The 21,077-nt window shown below is 39.8% G+C and overlaps 1 protein-coding gene across 1 annotated transcript in view; it reads right to left on the reverse strand.

The window, feature by feature from the left end:
- Positions 1-21,077, reverse strand: part of SH3BGRL2 (SH3 domain binding glutamate rich protein like 2) — a 49,073-nt gene that overhangs the window by 22,542 nt on the left and 5,454 nt on the right. The window contains exon 3 of the mRNA XM_065682609.1: positions 1,568-1,753. Coding sequence (XP_065538681.1) covers positions 1,568-1,753 — 186 coding nt within the window. The remainder of the gene's footprint in view (positions 1-1,567; positions 1,754-21,077) is intronic.

The raw sequence follows: 21,077 nt of genomic DNA on the forward strand, positions 1-21,077 counted from the left end.
TCCCAGGCAAACTAAAATCACACAGAACAATGTAAATACTGTCATTTGTAAGTGAGGGGCAGCTCCATAAGTGAGGGTCAAAACCCCTTCCATGTCCCAGATACATTTCTTTAGTTGACATTTCTTACCTGGAAGTAGGAAGATATGAGTTATACTGCTGAGGTAAACAAGGCCAATATAAAGCATATGGGAGGGATGTCAAATACCTCACTTCAAGAAGCCAGTTAGCTGCTACACCATACCCAATCTGTTTGTTGCAGAGGATCCTAAATCACTTTTTACATGCTTCCTACACTAAGCTAACAATTGCACTGCATTTGACATGCTCTTAGCAGATGTGAACAATCCAACAGACAGAAACAGCTTTGTTACAGCTCTGTTGAGTCTGGCAGGGACGAAGTTAAAACCAGCTTGGATGCACCTTCATCACATTGTAGTCAGAAACCCACATTTACTCTGTTCCAGCTATTCTAATTACAGAGACCCTCTTTCCTGTTTCATTCTCCCACTGAATTCCCAGACCTGGCTCAGTCACTTACTGATACACAGCCAGGGAAGCACGTCAAACCTCCCTGACTCTAACAGGTACCTCAAACCTGCCTCCCAGAGGATGTAGGTCACGTGGTTGAAGTATGAAAAGACGCAGCAAGGCAAGGAGGACCCAGCTGTGGGGTTTTTACAACATTTTATTCAAAGGTGAATAGAAGTTCTGAGAAGATTCTCCCAGACTACACCACTACCCAAGACTCATACTGTGTAAGCAGCATAGTAAAACATCCATATGGTGCCATTCTTAACATATCAAAGGCTACCACTCCAGCTTGCACTGGATGGAGAAGTTATTGCAGGTTACAACATCAGAGAAAGCAGCCCACCCATCAATCTGTTGTCAGATTCACAGGCTCTCACGCTTAGCAGTTTTTCAGCAGAGGAAGACAAGTCTCGGGCTGCTTTGCTTTGGGGAACAATACAGCTATTCTACAATTCAAACAGCAAATAGTTTTCATTTATCCTAGAGACTCTGCATAAAGGCTCTGTGAGCATAAATGAAATTTACACTATGATGCATCTGAGAAGAAGGTTAATTACAACGACAGTATAACTCAATCTAGTCAATGCTCCCATTTACTGTTCCAAAGATTGCCTTCTGAATCTTCATGCTTAGACTAGACCCAAATAGCAAGAAAACCATAAATCCCCCACTTAAGAGTATTCTCACAAGGGACTTTGCCATCAACAGGTGGTACACAAAGTATGTGACATTACAAATTCATACATTTCTGGAGGGAATCGATTACCTGAAGACAACCTTAGGATTTACAGATGCATGATCTGTATTTTCACTATATGATCATTACTTGATCCTAGTGCCACAAACTGCCACCATTAATTCAGATGCTACTAGAGATAGCTCACCGGCAAGACCCAGCTTTTTAAATGGCTGTATACTAATATATCATCCAATCATTATTAGTATATCATGATTAGTATATCACAATTAGTATATCATACTAATAAATGGCATATACTAATATAACATCCAATGACAACCGCAACAGCTACTTACTCCACAGTACCGATCATCACTGAATATCTGTGGTGGCAGTGGATTGCCTTGTGCAGGCTGCCTATCCTCAGGAATATTTTTATACATCCATTGTCTTTTCTCCTCCGACATTGTGATATCCACTTCTTCAAATTCTATGCGGTTGGCTTCCAGAAACCTCACCACATCTTGTTGCCTCTTCTTTATCTAGACAGAAAGAAGGAAGAAATTAAAAAAAACAATACTCAGGACAAGCCCACCATAATCCAGACATGCTTGCAAACCTGAGGACCTTCCTCCTCTCCTATTCCACTTTCATGGGATGGGGAGTCACAAACTTAGAAAGACAAAAGAGAAAATACTTTTCTTCAGTTTTAAGTTTATAGAAGTTGAACACTGCTGTTTCTTTACAAGTTGGCAAAGGTTATACTTCTTCACTTCATTTCTAGAAGGTCTCTCGTTATTTCAACTGTGGGAATTTCAGCCTTTACCTTCTAAAGATGCTCCAAAAAAAAAAAAAAAAAAAAAAGATAATGTATATAATTCCTACTTCCAAAGTAAGAGTTAGGACAGGCAGCTAGTTTTCCAGGTCATTAGGGGCTATGTTTCCCTAAGTATACAGGCACCTAGAAATGCAAGATAAGCAACATGGCAAGTCCCAGGAGAACCTACTCCTCTAAGTGTTCATTGAGGTAAACATGTCAGTACATCCGAAAAAAGAACACCCCAGCCACACACATTTTTGTTTTCCTAGGCACCTCAGCAGTTCCCTGAGCAGGGCTTGTTGAATCTCTAATTAAGAGTGTCTGTCTGCATTATACACAGGCCTAAAAATAAGCATGAACTCATCTCCTGAAAATTTACTTCTTTGCAAAAAAAAAAACCAACCACCACATGAGGTTTGTACTAGGGGGGTTCTGCCCCTCAAATTGATTATCCTCTTCATAGAAAACTCTAAGAGAGGCAGAAGAGCGGCAGGTTTTAGCTCACTGTAGCTAAGATCAACCCTAAAGAGCTAGTGGGGCTTCAAGCAGGCGCGCCCAGGTGAAGACTACTTCTGCCTCCAATCGGACTTTATATCAAGATAGCAACATTTCAAATGAAAGTCTGTAGGGGCTGAGGAAAGCTACCTGGGCTCAATTAGCTAGATCTGCTCTGCATTCTCTTCAGCCCACACTGTATTTTTTGCATCTACTTAACAAAATTAATTCTTTCAGAAAGGAACTATAAATTATATGCTCTGTTTTTTTATAGCTATAATCAAGGGTATTATTTGAAGAAAAAAAATACAGCTTTAATAATTTTACAGTATTCCCGGAGTGTCAGATTCACGCAGTTTTTGACTGGCATAAAGCCCAGGTGGATGAATCATGCCTGTGGGCATCATATGACCTAGATACTATTTGGAAATCAGAGGATTTTTAAAGTGCATGTGCTAGTTGTTCTTGTCACGCAGCCCAGTCTATCTAAATGTACAAAACGTTATGTACAGAAGTACATAACTTTTGAAGGTAATGCTGATGAAATCACTGTTTCCTTGAAATAAGAAGGTAGCCATCCCAAGAAACTGCAAAGCTCTTCCATGATCCCTGTCTTTCTGAAGAAGTGGGCTGCGTAGGAAGTTTATGTCTCAGTGTCTTATTCTTTTTCCTTTTATTTACAGACTGGTGGGTTTTTTTAGGCATACATAAAAGGATCACTTTTCCATATAGAAAGCAGCTTCTAAAACTGTAAGCAAATAATGCACTATCAATAACAGCAAAATCACTGCATCACCACAGCTGCCAGCATCAAAGACAACATACCTTTTATTATCTCCCCAAAAATTGCAGAGACAAATTCTGTTAGTGTAAAAAATATTTTCCACTGCCTTTCACCAAAGAAGCTGCAAGAAAGGCCCAAAAGAGACAGAGATTTTCTTAACACAAATATTAAGTATTTGTTCAAACAGAAATGAAGCATCTAAAATGATGTGTGGGAGAGGTCATTTCCTTATAGTGGAATACTGCTAAAACCAGCATGAATTCCCTCCTGCCCTGGTCAGAGTAACCAGCAAACTACACAGTGCCTGGGCCAGTCCTCTGGCCCTGAGGCCAAACAGCATCATCTGGCCAAGTCTATTAAACCTGCAGCCTCTTGGAGTGGCTGCATGCAAACTGGGAATGAACCCTGGCACACTGTATCATCTAAATCATGGCCACAGACTGTTTGTGAGGCTGTAAATTAGCCTTGGCCAAAGCTGCCTGTGCTGGCAATCATTCTTCTAACAGTTTCATAGTACCAGAGTGTGCCATTGCTCAGACCCAGGCCATGTACCAGTGCACATGTATCTACACGTACCCATTTCCATCTGCTGTCTTCCATTAATCTGTACCCTGGGCACAAGTTTAACTTAGATTTAATCAGATCCTTAATAATTCACTGTTCACACCATAAGAATTCTCCCACTACTCCATGTTTCCTAGTAGCTCCTTTTTTATAAAATTAATTAAGATGTTGAAGTGGAGTAAATTGTGGGTTTGGCTTTGTTTTAGCCAGAAGCCTTGCAATTCTCCATATGACATCTGCATGAGTTATCAGCTGTGGATGTGCCAGCTGCACAAATTTAAACAAAATGCCCTAAAAATTTTTAGCCAAAAATGTAGCATCTCCTCCTCCCCAAGTGGTTTGATTCAAGCCTGTAAACTGAAACAAGAGCATTAGTTACATTTAAAATCCTATTAAATTATGCCTTGTTGTTTAAGATGGATGCTCAGAGCATCTGCCACAACAGAAGCCAGCTGACTATTCCCAAGAAAACCACAGGACCTTTGTCTTCCCCTGCAACTGGATCTGTGCCGCAGGAGTGCGTCAGCCTCACAATCCTGATTGCAGCTCTCATCTGTGGTTACTCTGAGCTCTAAGAGCCTCCAGCACTAAACCACATAAAACACTGAGCAAAGACAACATGGCATAAAGAGCAGCAACAGTTCTGCCTTCCCCACTAGCCTATGCAGAGGACCTGAGCTCCTCTCAAGTGCCCAGTGGAGAAAAATATATCCTCCTTGGACAAAAAATGGAGGTGGATACTTCAGTCCCCTTTATGAAACTCAGCCTTGTACCTTGCTGCTTCTGAGGTTTCCAGAGAGGGATGCAACTGACAGGAACCTGAAGAGAGTATTCATGTAATCAGAGGTACTTCGTTCAGAAAAACTTGCTTCATGGCTATTCATATGGCACTTTTGGAAAGCATCTGTATTATTACAGGATAAACTGCTTCATCATCAAAATATTTTGGGTTTAAAATTTGAAGACACTGTGAGATATACCATCAAAATATATACCCATTGTGAAGTTTCAGAGGAAAGTCTTTACATAATATGATCCTAATCTATTTTTAATACAGTGAAGAAAACTCTGAGAGAGCTAAGAGTCCAGTATTATAATTCAGTGTTTGACCCCCATATTTTTAGCAGGGTAATAGTTTTCTGAACGTCATTTCTTCGAGATTTGTTTTACTCTTAATCTCTATTTCTATTCATAAAATTAAGACACAAAAAAATCCCCAGAGACATCTCCATTTTATCCCTGTTAGGATTAAAAAGCAGCAAAAATAGTATGTCCATTTTGATATACAAACCTGCTAAAATATGCTAATCATTTATTCAGTGGTCCAGTTTATAAAGAAAGTCTATTGCAGCTAAAGCAAACTTTCTTTCTGCCTTAGTTTTCATTTCTTTATACTGATTTCCAACAGGTAACAGGAGGATACACTTTCAGACTCCTTTGGAGAAATATTTCAAAGACCTACTCAGGTCTGGCCAGTTGGGACCACTGGGACTACCTGTTCTCACCTTCAGCATCCCTGAATTAATTCCTCTTAGAAGTAAAGAGTTTATTTGTATTTTACCCCAGGCTCCATTCCTGAACTGCCACAGAATCTGCTAGTCTTTGTAAATTGTTCCCATAGTTAATTAACTGTCTCCACTTAAAATATTTGCTTGCTTCTGTTAAGAATTTAACTCACTTCTACTTTCAGTCACTTTTTGTGTCTTTGGCTAGACTGAAAGCTCTTCTGTAACAAGATTTCTGTTTCCTACACAACTAATATGGGGGAGAAATGGATCCCCCAGCTAATCTGAACAGTGATCTCCAGTAACAAAATAAATACTATTGCTCATTTCACAGCAGAATGGCAAAATGAGGACTGTCATAAATCATGATCAGACTGGAGCAGAAGTTCAGCAAAATCAGATCATGTCCTCAACCCAAAATTCCCTGGAATCTTCTCACCACTTCCAACAGGTCACGATTTCGGGCTTTTTTTTTTCCCCTCTCTATGTTTCCTGAACCTGTTTTCAGAAGATGTTCTGTACTAGAAAGGCTTGCCTACTGATAGCTGCTGAACCAGAGCATATCATGTGGTCTCTCTGTTGCTAAATGGCATCAGCATTTCATTATTCTATACTATCTGAAGCAAGAGATACAATACACTGCAATCTCTCTAGTCCAGGATTTATCTAACTCAGATAGGATAAAAGAATATTATTTCTACTGTACTACAGTAGAAGCAAGATGACCCAAGTAGCAGTACTACTAGGAACTGTGAAATAGCCATGATTAAAGAGAACATCTCTGCCTTATTTCATTAGCCCAGTTAATATAAACAGGACAAAGCAGACACATTCTCAAACTCTTCACAGTGTCAGCAGGCATGTTGCCAAATGTCTGGTGCCCACAAAGTATATGCAGGAGGCTGGACTTCTCTGGACTCTAACCCCTACCTTCTTGTGATAAAGCATTCTCTTGGCTTCAGTCCTCTTGCTTGCAAGTGGAGGGACTGACAGCAGGTACCTTTCAGTGCATTGGCTGGTGAGTGAGATCTGTAGCACTCAAAGTCCTATAAGCTCTTCATCCTGGAACCAAAGGCACCAAACAGCCCACTTATTTCAGACAGATCCCAAGAACAAATAGCCTGCTTTCTAATACAAAATCCCACCCCAAAATGTATTCAGACCACACATGCTGAGGACAATGCCTTATGATGAATATCTTCCAAGGTAGCTTGTCAGACCACAAACACATTTTAGAAGTCTGACATTTAAAGGAAAAAGCAAATACAGGATCCGTGTCTAAATCCACCTCAAAGACTTGTTTCACAGACTGGCATATGCCTATCTAGACCTGTGCCTCTAAAGACAGAGATGGTCCTCCAAGTTCCCTTCCTTCCTTTTCAATCTCATTACTCTTTCCTCGCACCTACCCGTACTCCAGAGCTGCAGCAGCCTGCGCTCACTGACTCAGCTGAAAAATTGAATGTATTGCTTTTGGCAGGGGCACCTTTAGGGTGCAGTTTGATGATACAGCTAAACAGATCACACTGCTGCCTGTCACTAGGATGACACAATATTCATCCTGCCAAGCAGCTCCTGCAGCTTTCCTAGCACAAGCACAATGCAGGAACCAAGGGAACAAGGCAAGAGGCACCACTAACATCAGCACCACAATCTTTTCAGTTTATATCAATAGCAAAACTGCACCCTAAGAAAATGGCTCAGCAGAAGCTGAAGTATGATCAGCTTTGAAATATGAACTGCATAAACAGCACTGCTGTTACATAAACACGAGCTCCAGCTCACTCCCACAGGGGAGCTCCCAAACAGGAGCCTCTGTCTTTGCACATCACACAAACACAACCAAAACGACTGTTTCGGTGTAAAATGCAGATGTAGTGTAGTTACTGCATAGAATTAGTAATCTTCATTTCTCATACAGATGAGGCTTGACACGTATTTCCAGATATTAAGGAGATGCTATGCACTAATAAAGAGATGCAAGCCCTAACCACATCAAATGAACAGAACCCTAAACAGCGTTTACTGCAAACCTACACATCCCTTCCCTGGCAAAGCAAGGAGGAGGCAGTGCCTCTTAGAAACACACTAAGCAGCATCTCCATTCTTTTCTTCTGTTTCCAGAGTTTTTGCTCTCATACACAAACAATCTCACACATTCGCAAGGCTGACATGCAAATCCTCATGGTCTTGTTACACTTGCAACCTGCAGTGACAAAGACTTTTTGCCAAATTATTCTTTCTTTGCCTGGCTTAGGGAAGAAGAACACAACTGACCCCTGGCAATTTCTGTTGCAGAGAGATGGCAGTACTGCGACACACCTTTACAAAGGTTCATATGTTGAATTCGTTGCTCTTGGCACAGAAAAATACAACTCAGTTATGTACGCAGGGAAAAAGGAGATGAGAAGCAGCGATGAGGCGAAGGAGGGCAATAACAAAGAAATATTGAAAATAAGAAAAAAAACCCCAGCGTTGCATAATTATTCCCAACATTCCCAAATGGCTACCAGTTGTAGCAAATATTGCATTACATGTGATACAACGAAAACAGTCTCCTCAGAACAGACCTCCAAATATCAAACCCATCTTCAGCGCTTCATCCTCAAGAAAATGTTACAGTATCCCAAAAACCGACCCCAGAACTTTTCAATCTGAAAAGAAACAAACTGTCTCTGAGCAGGGGCCACATGCAGCCTGCACTGCCCTGGTGTCCTGCCAGTCGCAATCTTCTGCTTGCATACAGAGACATAATTAAGGACACGCCATATGAAATACTGGATTGACCTGAGAGGGCAATCTGTTCCGCTTTATGCAAAATAAGTTTGCAGGTCCTTGGCAGCTGCTAAGACACTGCTTAGCCAGGCAACCTGCACACCTTTACCTCTAGGCAACATATGTATGGTATCTTTGAAAAAATCCAGTAGTTAAGAAATTTAACTAAAATTTGAGCCAGGTTTGGTTTTTAAGACTCCTCATCACAAGCAGTTAGGAAAGGAAAACGTAGTCTTTTCTTTTCCTATAAAGCTACAGAAGACAATAAACTGCCCCATGCCCAATGCCTGCTAACCTCTTATTTTCCCTGTCAGATGTTGCACTGTGATACAATTAATTTAAATCTATTTCTGTGAATTTATTTCTCTTACAAGCTGAAAGGAGAAGTTTCTTATTTAAGATACTTTGTAAGAAACTGTTGTTCTTTGTATGAGTAACAAGGTAACATTCAAAACTAGGAATGAGTCTTTAGCAACTACAAACATATGTAGTATTTGTATATATATAGAGATATATATTTATAGATATATCTATCACTGCACAAAATAAGAGATGCTGGGACTTCGCTCAGGGCTTTACTTGGTAGTATTTCAGTAAGCATAAAGGGAAAAGGAGAGGCAGAAATGGAACAAACGAAAAAAAGGGAAACACCAAGAGAAGGTTCTACAGAAATATCAGCTACATCCAGTGCCATGCAGGGCACCTTTGAGCTGCGTGAAGCTGAAAGCCTCTGAAGTCACTCCCAAGCCTACTTCTTTTGATTTCTTCTGTATTTCAGTAAACAAGGCTTGCCAATGATGTACACAAATGAAGTAAACACTTCTATCGTAGTTTTCTTCTTGCAGTAGAAACGATGTGTTCTACAGTGTTGAAAATCCACTTATATGTGAGTCTCTGGCAGAGTAGAGATGCTAAGAGACCCAAACGCTGGCTCACTGCTTCCCATCAAAAGAATAAGAATCCCACTGAAGCTGGATCTGTCTTCCAGTTACTGGTGTGAATTTGTATTCTGTTGCATCAATAGGAAACCAAAACACTGGCACTGCTTGTAGAAATAAAAAAATGGCTAAAACAAAGTGAAACTTGAAGACTGCAACAGGGACTGAACCAGAACTTGGAAGTCCCACTGAGTGCAGAGGCAGGCAGCTCCAAACCAGAGAGACCTTGGCAGATGAGCAGCCAGGAGAGTCCATGCAGGCTGAGAAATGTAGTGAGAGGATTCCCAGCCTACCCTGGCAAGCAGCAGATGACTGCCAGATTGAAGGTCAGGATGTACTGCTGGTTGTTCTAGTAGGGAAGCTTGCAAAACTTACTGCTAGTCTGGATCACAGCCTACAGGAACAGCTCAGCTCTCTGGAATTACACTATCCTGAAAACTTTTACATTTCTATTTGACAAAAATGCATGCTTGAAATTATACTTGTGCTACAGATACAGCATCTTTCCTAGTCATAGATATTTTCTTGTAAGGACACTGGGAAGGTGTACTGGTTCTTCTTTGGCTGGAACTCTGGCTAAAATAAAGGGCAGTTTAACAGAGCATGCTGGTAATTTAGTCTGGTTTTAAAGATATCTCAGCCAACAGTGAGACAAGAAGTTTCAAAATTATTACGATTATGTGCTAGGACTTTTTTTTGTGGTTGTTGTTCTTAAAACCAGCTTTGGGATCCTAGCGGATAGCACAAAAGACAACAGAAACTCTGAACAGCCTGGAAGATCTCAGGGATTCATAAAGTGTGGTCTCAGCTATCAAAAACTTCTTATGGAACCATCCCACCAGACTAGAATAATTCATTCCAAAAGGCTAACAATTCAAAGCCTAGCTGGCAGCTAACTTTTTCAACAGATAGATGTTTTTGTTTACAATTTACCATATGTTTCAGTAATTTGAGAGAGTGGTTAAAAAGGAAGTGTTATTTTCATGCATTTTGCCAGCAGAAACTTCTCAAAGATGCCAGAGAATAATTTAAATTTCTTATTTAACATTCTACATTTAACTCCTGCTCGTACTATTCCCTTTTGTTAAAGTGGCATATTTATAGCAAGTATTTTGCATCATGAAAGAAACCCTTTCAACAAGCAACATCTATCTTCCTTTTCAAAATGTACACTACACATAAGTACGATAACTGCAACACTTTTTAATTCAGCTACTCTTTAGTACCTCCTAATTAAATGCAAGTTGTTCTATAATCTCCATGTTATATTGTGTTTATTCATACATTTATTTCTTTTGATTTCTCTAAGTTATTTGATTCTGAAGAATATTTTTTGTTTCCCGGTAAAGTCGCAGTTCAGCAAGGTAGCTGAGAACTGTCAAGTTCTGAACCATTGGAAACTCAGTAGTCAGTCCTGCAGAGATGAACAGAAAGTTGATCTTTGAATCTCACAGTTCTCCCTGCAGAGTTAGGATGGGGGAATATTTTAGTGTCTTGCACATTGAAGTCCAATACTGCCATAGCTAAAAATCTGCAGGAATTTAGAAATACCACTTTGTTAATGTGAAGCAAGATTGGGTGGTAGAATTATGATTTTGTGGAGGGAAGAAAAATAGGATAACTATAGTTTGTTTATTTTTTGAAACATGTTAAATATTTGGTAATGGTTTAAAGTTCACTGAAATAGCACTGAAGAGAGCAATTTTATAACAAGGTTTTGGAAAGTAAGCAAATGCCATAATACTCCTATGAGTCAGCGGTGTGCTCTGCAATCCCAGAGGGCAAACTGCATCTTTGGGTGCATCAAGCACAGCACAACCAGACGGTCAAAAAGGGGATTATTCCGCTGTGTTCAGCACTGGTGCAGCCTTGTCTTCAGCTCTGGGCCCCACAATTTAAGGATGTGAAGGTCCTTGAATGCATCCAGAGGAGAGCAACAAAGCTGGTGACAGGGCTGTAAGGAATGTCCTGTGAGAAGCAGCTGAGGACTCTGGGTTGTCTAGTTTAGAGAAAAGGAGGCTGAGGAGTGACCTCAGTGCTCTATACAGCTTCCTGAGGATGGAAAGTAAGGTGGTGAGCTCTTCTACCTGGTATCCAGTGATAGGACACATGATAGCTGTTCAGACTTGACATGAGAAAGCATTTCTTTACCAAGAGGGTGGTCAAACACTGGAACAGCCTTCCTTAGAGAGGTGGTTGATGCCCCAAGCCTGTCAGTGTTGAAGAGGCGTACGCGCAATGCCCATAATACCATGCTCTCACCTTTTGTGAGCCCTGAAGTGATCAGGCAGTTGGACTAGATGATCTTTGTAGGTTCCCTCTAACTGAAATATTCTATTCTATGTTCTGCGAAGAAAAAAGTTTAAAAGCAAAACATCTCCATAACAAGAAATTCACACACATTCCGTATTATGTAACATGTTTATCACCTAAACTTTTAAGATGAAAACACACAATTGTCTTCTCTTTTTTTTGTGACATGGTGAGTCAGCAGAGCACTGAAAGTGTTGTGAACTGGTTCTATGTACTTATCAGTGACATTGTTTTGTCACAATGAATAAAGTATCTCCAGCTGTATTTTCTTGTACTTACTGCAAATGAGATAAAAAAAGCAAATCTCTTGGTAGTAAAAAAATAGGTCATGTTTCTTCCTTCTCATTAGCTTTGAGCATCAAAGCCCAGTGGCATTGGAATACTTATCTATTAGAATGGATAAAAACACCTAGCAGCCCATGAGACTGAATAAGTAATTAGCCTTGTTTCTTCTGGGTGGGTCTCTGCTCCGTTGGCACAAGATCCAAGTCCTTCTGCTCATCTCCTACCCTACCCACGAGGCTGCACCCTCCATATTTTGTCACTCTGGACTCACAGCTCAACACCCAGTTACACCTGACTGTGGATCCAGCTATTTCTAACACAAGAGCTAGTTGATGAATCATGGAATCATGTAATAGTTTGGGTTGGAACCCCCCGTCCAATAAGCAAGAACATCTTCAACTAGATCAGGTTGCTCAGAGCCCCATCCCACCTGACCTTGAATGTTTCCAGGGATGGGGCATCTACCACCACTCTGGGCAATCTGTGCCAGTGTTTCACTAGCCTTATTGTTTAAAATTTATTCCTTCTGTCTAACCTAAATCTACACTCTTCCTGTTTAAAGCCATTCCCCTTGTCCTATCCCTACATGTCCTTGTAAAGAGTCTTTCTCTAGTTTTCTTGTAGGTCCCCTTTAGGTACCGGAAGGCTGCTCTAAGGTCTCCCTGGAGCCTTATCTTCTCCAATGTGGGGAAGAATGTTATGAAGAATGAAGAGTGTGGTGCTGTAAAACGTCACCTGCAGCAGCCTTCTTGCAGCATGGTAACATTTTAAAGAGACATTAAGGAAAGCTTCAAGGCTGCAGTACAGCCTAGCCCAACAGTGGCAAACTGGGGTTCATGGAGAACTCTGATCTTCTATAAACATACAGGCATATCCATATTTCTCCTGTAGAGCTACTAAGATCTCTCCATTCATTTGGGAGAATTATAAGACCTCTTGGACACATGGAAAAAACACATAGCCTTTCCCTAAAAGGACTATGCTTGCATTTATTTGTTTTCTGATCCTGAAGTATCAGAGATATGATTCCAATAGAATTTGAAAAATAAATTTGTGAACTAAAGCTCTCAGTACTTTCACTATTTTCTTGTGACAGCTACTATCCGCACAGCACAGCTGTGTCATTCTGTCAACCACAGATACGCACACCCCTGATAATGCACTTTAAAATAACAGCAGTAACAGCAGCACAAGTCATTCAGAATTTGTTGTGCTAAGTTTTACAGATATTTACAGGTTTTCCCAGCAGTATATGGAACAGCAACAGAAAAATACATCTGTGGCTCTAGACAAATGCCATTATTTCAGATAAAATTGGACTATATTACTGCAAAGTTCTATCACTACGGTTTTATAAAGCTAGGATGATGGATTTTGTTGATATAATTCACTAAACCAGAGCTGACTGCCACTGCTATTATTCAGATCAATAACAAAATTACCTTTGCCTCAACTGAGAGCAGGATGAAGCTTCTAACTTTATTAACAGATGTCAATGTTATTTCTCTTCCAACAAATGCAACTATATCCATGTAGCTTGTGTGTTCTTGCAGCTCCGTACGTGCAAATTATCACTTCTTTGATATTTCTGCAGCTCAATTTCTTAGTGACTGGCTGCATCCCCAAACACAGCAGCATTCTCATTTTATCCCATAATCTGTAGACACGTCTCCTGTGAGGTCAACAGGAGTCACCTCCACAAAGCCAAAGGTATTGCTGAATATCATGCTCAATAATCCCATAGATTTTCAGACTCCCCTGGGGTATGATGCTGGGAATCTTTACCAGAAAAATACACCTTGCTGCAGGCAAGCCAATTTTACCACGTAGGAGGGGATTGCTTGCACACAGGGGCCTTCATGGCAGCTCTCTTCTCTGATCAAAGACTAGTTTTGTATCTCCTTTCTAATTTTAGCTTCCTAGCAGGTTCCTACTGAAGAATGTGATGCTGTCTAAAACCTTCTAATGCCACTCCTGTCTCTGCCTCTATATAAACATATTAGATCACTCAATTAGAGATACTTCAGGAGATATCTTAGGAGATGCAGATCCAGATCAAAGGTTTAATGCATACTTGAATTGTGTTTCTTTAGATTAAAGAGGGATAATTTCATGAACCCTGCAGCAATGTAATGAGAGGTTTCAGTTGCTGATGCTTTATTGTTCATCAGATCAAGGGAAGCTTTCTTTCAAATGAAGACAACAAAAAATTCACTTGCCTTTCTCGGGAAAACACAGACCCCAATTCCATGATTAAGAAACCAGTCATTAACTGACTTGTAATGTTACTATTAAATTGTTCCAACTAATTATTCATAAAGATTTTCATAGCACAGAAAATACCCAATTTATCCTCTGCGGCATATGGAAATGTCAGGAAACAAAACAACTTTGTGAAAGTTGTGACAGAATTTCCACCATTAAATTCTGATGATTTTTTCTTCTGAGTCATGTTCTCCTGCTTCAGCTGCGATCTATCCAGTGAATTCAGAGGACCTGTGTTACAGAGCACATTGGTGAAAAGGACACTATTTCTCTTCTGGGAATGCAAAAATCAGTGGTTTATTTCCACCAGGTGATAATTAGACTCTACTGGTGATTCTGAGGTTAAGGAACATAAACACACACTATATATACTACATAAATATATATATAAATATACGTATACCCAAAAATAGACATCTACATATGTATATTCAAACAAAAGGCAGGGTGATACATATGCAAATGTCACTCCCAGGCATTAACTTATGCAAGTTTATTCCTTGCAGTAAAATGAGAAACATCTTGCACATTGTCTTGCCAGGAATGGTGGGGATTAGTTATCCAGAGGTAAAAGAGCAAAACCAACAACAAATCCTGAAACCCTTAACTGTTAATACAAGTTCTATCCTACCCAAATGAGACAGGCAACAACAGAAGGGCATGCTGTTATTGATTAATTAATGTGAGTCACTGAACATCCTGCATCTCCTAAGAGCTTCCCTTCATGAAACAGCTAGCAAGACAGTTACTCCCTTTACTCTGTGCCAAATGCAATTATTTTATACTTAAGTACAATATTAAATTTAGACTAAATAAGCTGTTTGCTGTTGTAAAATCCAGTTGTTTTTCCTCTTTTCCCACTGAGATAGAAATAACTTGTTTTAAGAAGGTCCCTCATCCCTATAGCTCTTATCACCCCAAAAGAAGGATAGCCACATGCTTTAGACTCAGCCCCTTCAGAGCTGTGATAAATAACTTACAACACACCTGAATGGAAGGACTGACACAGCCTTGAACAGAAGAATCAAAAGATTTTACCCCAAAATACTTCACAGATGGAGTCCTAAACCCCAAGAAAGACAAGAAAGCAGGTTTTGTATCCATGCTCTCTTGCTATGAGACAAACTATGTTAAATGAGTTGCCTGTACAAGGTTTATCCCAGTCACCCCTTCCTCTTAGTCAAAGCATCTGAAGTTCACCAACAACTTTAAGTCATTCCCTGATCAGGTCAAATTCTGCTCATCTACATGAGCCCCACCGAAGTGAATATGATGTTTGTTTTTAGAAATGAGAGTCAACAATGACTCAGGTTTCTGAACTGACTCCATCTGCCCATCCAGCGAGTGCTGAGTAAGCAATGAAGCAACCCCAGGAGAGGATTATGGAAACAACCTCATGGCTACTGAGGAGCTCAGAAGCTCTTCCAAGCTTTTGGAGCTAACTGCAGACTGTTTCCATTGACAGTCAAAGGTAAGAAACACTACCACGACTTCCACATTTCCATTCACCTCACCAAGAATGAGGCGAGGACCTTCTGTAAAACTTATCAAAACATTAAGCTGATAAAAACCACTGACATACTGGAATATGATCAGGGGTTTGGATACAGTAGATTTACACCAAGAACAGATTACAAGGACTACAGCATTTCTGTGTTCATTACTCTTATCAAGCTTTCACACTGCAAGCAAAACAAAGATTGTGGTATTTTCTTCTGGATAGACTCCCTTAGGAGGCCAGTACTTGAGGCTGCAGGTGAAGAAACTGTTGCCCTTTGTGTACTTACTAGCAAAATGATACACTCTGGGCTACCAGCTTAGGGACAATTCTTTACCTCCGAGTTGCACTCAAGATCGCTAAAGACAACGGCAAACCTGATTTTATTATATAAAGAGCTTCCTTAAATGGTGACTGTTTTTCCACAAATACTAATTTCTTCTATATTTCCCTCTTTGGATAAACAGAAGTATAAACAGCCTGAAATAATTAAATTGGAAACCGGATTGTACATAAGAGTACCAGAGTGAATCTAACAGACATCAACTGAAACATGCTGCATTATAGACTTCATGTTTTAATTAATCAAAATCAAAAGCATTCATATAGCAAGCGAAATGGACTTATTCAGCAGTATACTTCACCTTTGACAAGACTATTATAAGCAGAATACTCAATATACCAGTTAAAATATCAGATTTTTTTAAAACTCTTACAAGTACTAAGAAAGGTAATTTACTCTGAGTAAATATGGTCCCATACTTTGGCAAGTTTTACGGGGCTTTGACTATGAGCTAACTGACTACTGCGATTTCACATTTACTGGTATGTCTTCACTGTTTTTTTAATTTTATCTATAGGTCCTTAAATTTAAAACATGGGGAAGCATTCAGGAGCAGAAGACAGACACAACTTTGCAAGAGCCGGTTATTTGTTTTTAGTCTCCCTGTCCACCAGAATGGTGGAGATGCAGGAAATTTGTCTCTCTTGCCCAGAATGTGGCCCAGAAGTCATGCAACTGGTACTTCCTTGCTAAGGTTTGCCCAAGAACAGAGGTTTAGGCATCCAACGCAACACTTCTACCAACATTCTAGTTATTTCATTTTAGATAGAACCTTATATCCCAAGATTCATTTCTCCTTACTGCTAATGAGGACAAGTTATGTTTGCAGACAATACTCAAATGATTCCAAGTTGGCACCAGCAGCAGCACTGTACTGCTTACATGCATGAACACATTGAGAATAATACACATTATTAAAGTCCTGGACTCATTCACACAGCAGACAACATTTAGGCATAATAGTGGAAGCCACCTGGCCTGGACGAAAGTCCAGTCAGTCAGTGAAGATGTTTCCACCAATTTCAACAAGCTTTACTACACTACATATTACATCCCAGTAAATTACTGCAGACCACAGGATTCACATCAGTCTGGCAGTGATTTTAATTCAGCATCTTCTTTTTCTCTTTTTTGCTCAAATAAGATATCTTGGGAAAAAAAATTAAATAAAATCTAGAGAGGAAGTGTGTATCTGACCTCGGTTTACAGAAACACTGCTGAACAAACTTTGGGAAAGCAGTTCTGTGATGCCCAGATGTAATGGAATTGACTCATTGTCATTTGGCTGAGCAACCTTTGTAGTGATAATAAACCAGGCTGCATATGGAAAACATGCTGCTTTCAGTCTGAATTTATCAGGTTAAAGTTGCTGGTACCAAGATCTCCCGTTCAGCAGCACTGAAGCAAGCAGTTGAAGTGACCAAATGTGTTACAGTACGAGAGCTGCCTGCCTTGCCCCTCTGCTGGAGTCTCTCTGCAGGATCAGTGTTGGCAGAGAATAATGTGACGATGGCAACTGTAAATGTGGCAGTTTATATATTCATATAGTTTATATGTTGGTGTACTAGTACCAGACAACAAAATAGGGACAATCAAAGAACAACATATGCTTTATTCCCCACCTAACCACCTGGGTTGTACCCTCTAGAAAACAGACAGGTGAGTTATGTGCCCAAATTAATTTTACTTTCACAAACCAATGTGGAAAATAAAAGTAATCCAAAAGCAATTTGGATTTAATAAATTGCATGCAAGTTCGATATAGATATTCTTTTTTTTTTTTTTCACTGATGTCATCAAATTCAGTTATCTGTGATCTCCAGTGATCACTGACACTATGACTAGGGTTAGGAAAAAAAGGATTTCTAAACTTTGATGGTATGGATGGAAGATTAAGGAGAATAGGTCACCATCAGTGAAGTATGTCTATTCAGGACCTTGAACTTTGACACTGCTGTAATCTATAGAAAAAACAGAGGCACTAAATGTTTAATGAAAATGTCACTATACAGTTACTAGAGACATTGAACCATGTACAAAGCAGACCAGTACATGGAGAGTCAAAACACACGCTCCAACAGTCTTCAGGAGCCCAGTCAGAACAATACCTCCTTTGAAGTTCTATTACAGCTATGATTGTAATCAAAGGTCAGCAACAGTCCTACTGCTCATGATACCACATAGTCTAAAGAGTGTTTTTCAAGGTAGCATTATTTCTGACACAATCTACCTGCCAAGAAGAAATGTAAATATTTGAAAAGCACTAGAGCACACAAGAATGGTGCAACAGTTAGGTACTGGATACCATGCAAATATGGTCTAAATTCCACCTACATCCTTGTGACTAGGGTTCTTGCCCAGCTGCCTCCTGCACACATTCCTTAAGCTACCTCAGCTGCTGTTCCAAGGCTCTTACTTCTCTCCATCACAAGGATGTAACTAGAAGTAAGATTTCTTTGGAATACAGACTTGAGAGCTAGATCCCCAGAGGGCCCTCAGGGTGAAAACCAGATAAAGCCTTTAGCGCTGACTTCCCTGCCTCACAGAATTCACAGTTGCTACTAGGGCTCTCAGGCTCCCTCTGCCATTTGAACCCTGCAAAACAGGCCTGACAGAAACCAGCAAAGATGAGTATGAGTCACCTGACCTGACAATCAGAAACTTGAGTAAAGTTGAGGGAACTGATTCTGTCAGTCAAAGGGACTACATCCAAAAAATCCCCAGATCTCTCCTATAGGCATCTCATACAGGCATCTCAAAGATCTCTCATATAGGCAATACAATTGCTGATGTCTGAGACGCAGATACATGACATGTCCTGTTACTGGGTGAGGGTCCAACTGTCTCCATCCAGTACCACTATCTCCATAGTATCTCCAACAGTACTACTGCTGTTGCTACAGCACTACTCCGTAGGTGGACAACTAAAAGCAACACCGTCTTCACCAAGTGAAGGGACAGTATTATCTCCATGTGAGATTCATAAAACGGGCTTTGAGGACCCAATCCAACAGGTGTATCCTCAGCATGCTGGCAGATGGTAGACAATATTGGGGTCATGCATTTAAAAGACTATTTCCCACATGCATATTGCAAGATCTTCTAACTGTAAAGATTATTGTCGTGTTTCTGAAAAGCTAACTTTCCTGTTGCTCTGATCTGATCTTACAAACTTCTAATATTTAAAAAAAATTACAATGTTTATAATTTACAAAGCTTAATATTTTATATCATAGGTAGCTGAATTTCCATAGATAGCATGCAACAAGTTGTAAATCCCTCCACGTGACCATCATAACTAATACAGTTTTCACAAAAGACATTTGCATCACTCTCAGTTCTGATTGTTGTGCTTCCAGGGTGCAGAGAGGCAAAACAATGTGTTAGATGGCAAATATTCTAAAAGTGACATATTTTAAGTTAATTTATTCCACACCTCCCAGCAAGACGCACATTCTTCCTGAGAAGTGCTAAGAGAAACATAGCATTGTTGAGTTACAATGACTTTGTACAAACAAGGGTGGAGCTGAAATTCATGATTATGACTAGGAGGCAAGCTTAGGCTTAAGTATGCCAGCATTGTATTTGTCTTCATTACATTCTCCAACACCTGAACCAAACAAACATGACTGTAATTATTCTGACATTCTGACGTTTTATACTGCAATTGAAAGTCATTCCAGGAAGCAAAAATTCCAACTCATTTGACTTCCATAATATGTTTAAATAAAAACAGAGTCTCATAAAACAAATATTTGCCATAGAAACAATTTATCTGCACCTATCTTATCAAGCTTCCTCATAAAAAATACATAATTCCCTTCTGTAGCTACTGTCAAAGTCCAAGTTTTGGTCATGTAAGGAGTCTATTCTTTTCAGGCTGGTACTCTCACTAGTCAGAGTAGATTCTACCTGCTGTTCCATTACTGCAGTAACTAACTTCCCTTTATTATCTGTTCTGCTTAACAGACGACGCTCCAAGGCAATAAATCACTACCATAGAGGAGAAAGCACAAGCAAGACAGTTGTTTCAAGTTTCTCCATTATTTGGAAGCTCTTCAATGACAGTCCCCTTACCTGATCTTCAGTTCTTTGACTGTAAGAGGACTGAAGTCTACTCTGGTTTGACATTTCTAGGTAACTGTAGGAATTCCAGGCATAGGGTTACTTAGCTCATGCTACCTGTTTCCTTTCAAAGGTAGAGCTGCTTTAAAACATTGAAAAAAAAAACATTTAACTGAGTCAATGCATAGTACAGTAGCACAAGTGTAAATCTGTATTGATAGACTGAAAGTGTGAAACCGATCAAATTAACAGTTATCTTGGAATTGTTTGTTGAAAAATGAGGGCATAAACTATTTCCTGAAAACAGTGAAGCACTGCTAAGGGAGAACAGTGAAAGGTAATTTTAAAGTAGCCTTTCTCCTCAGCACAAAAGAACACTGATTGTCCTTATCAGGGAGGAGTTGCAAAGCTTGCCTCCACAGTCCTACAAAGAAGTGCTTGGAATTTGAGACACAGCTTACCAACGACCAGTAGAAATTCAGGTCAGAAAAAGTATGAGACAGTAAGGCTTGTGGAAACGTGCCTGCCTGCCCATGCAAAGGCTTCCCATTGTGATTCAATTGGATCTGCTTAATACATGCTTAAAAAGACACGAGGATATTCAGAAATGTGCACATACATAAAATGCCTCTATCTTCCCTTCCCACAAGAAGGTCTCAAGAACTTGTCTACAGCATCTCTATGGGTAAACTCATAGTACAGCTTCCCTAAACACTGAAGGTGAATGTTTTCATTACAGCAACAATTAGGTTTTGAGACCTGTGAGCTCTTTAAAGCTCATGAGGCATTAATATTCACAAATTTTATTAAAAAAAAAAAAAACAACAACAAAAAACAACCAGAAATAGTAACTAGCATTAACCCCTCAGGGGTCTAAGAACCTTCAGAAGTGAGGAAGGTGCTGCAGGGAGAAGTCCAAGAACAAATGATGGGAAGGTTCACAATATTCTTGGCTCCTTCTCATCCGCTCCAGTTATTTCCTTTCTTTTCTTCAGAATGACACTCAAAACATTTTATGCACTGAACTCTTAGAATTATGTATGACTATTATGTATATTCATCTTCCTTAGCACGGAATAAATTACACCAAGTATAGGGATCAATAACTATTTTAAATGTTTCCAAGGAAAGCTATATTTATGCGAATTGAAGCCTGCGCTGACTACACAGCCAGTGTATTTCTCAGCAATGTTTCAGCCAAATGTCTATAATTTGA

The sequence above is a fragment of the Lathamus discolor genome, chromosome 5, assembly GCF_037157495.1.
Source record: "Lathamus discolor isolate bLatDis1 chromosome 5, bLatDis1.hap1, whole genome shotgun sequence".
Taxonomy (NCBI): domain Eukaryota; kingdom Metazoa; phylum Chordata; class Aves; order Psittaciformes; family Psittacidae; genus Lathamus; species Lathamus discolor.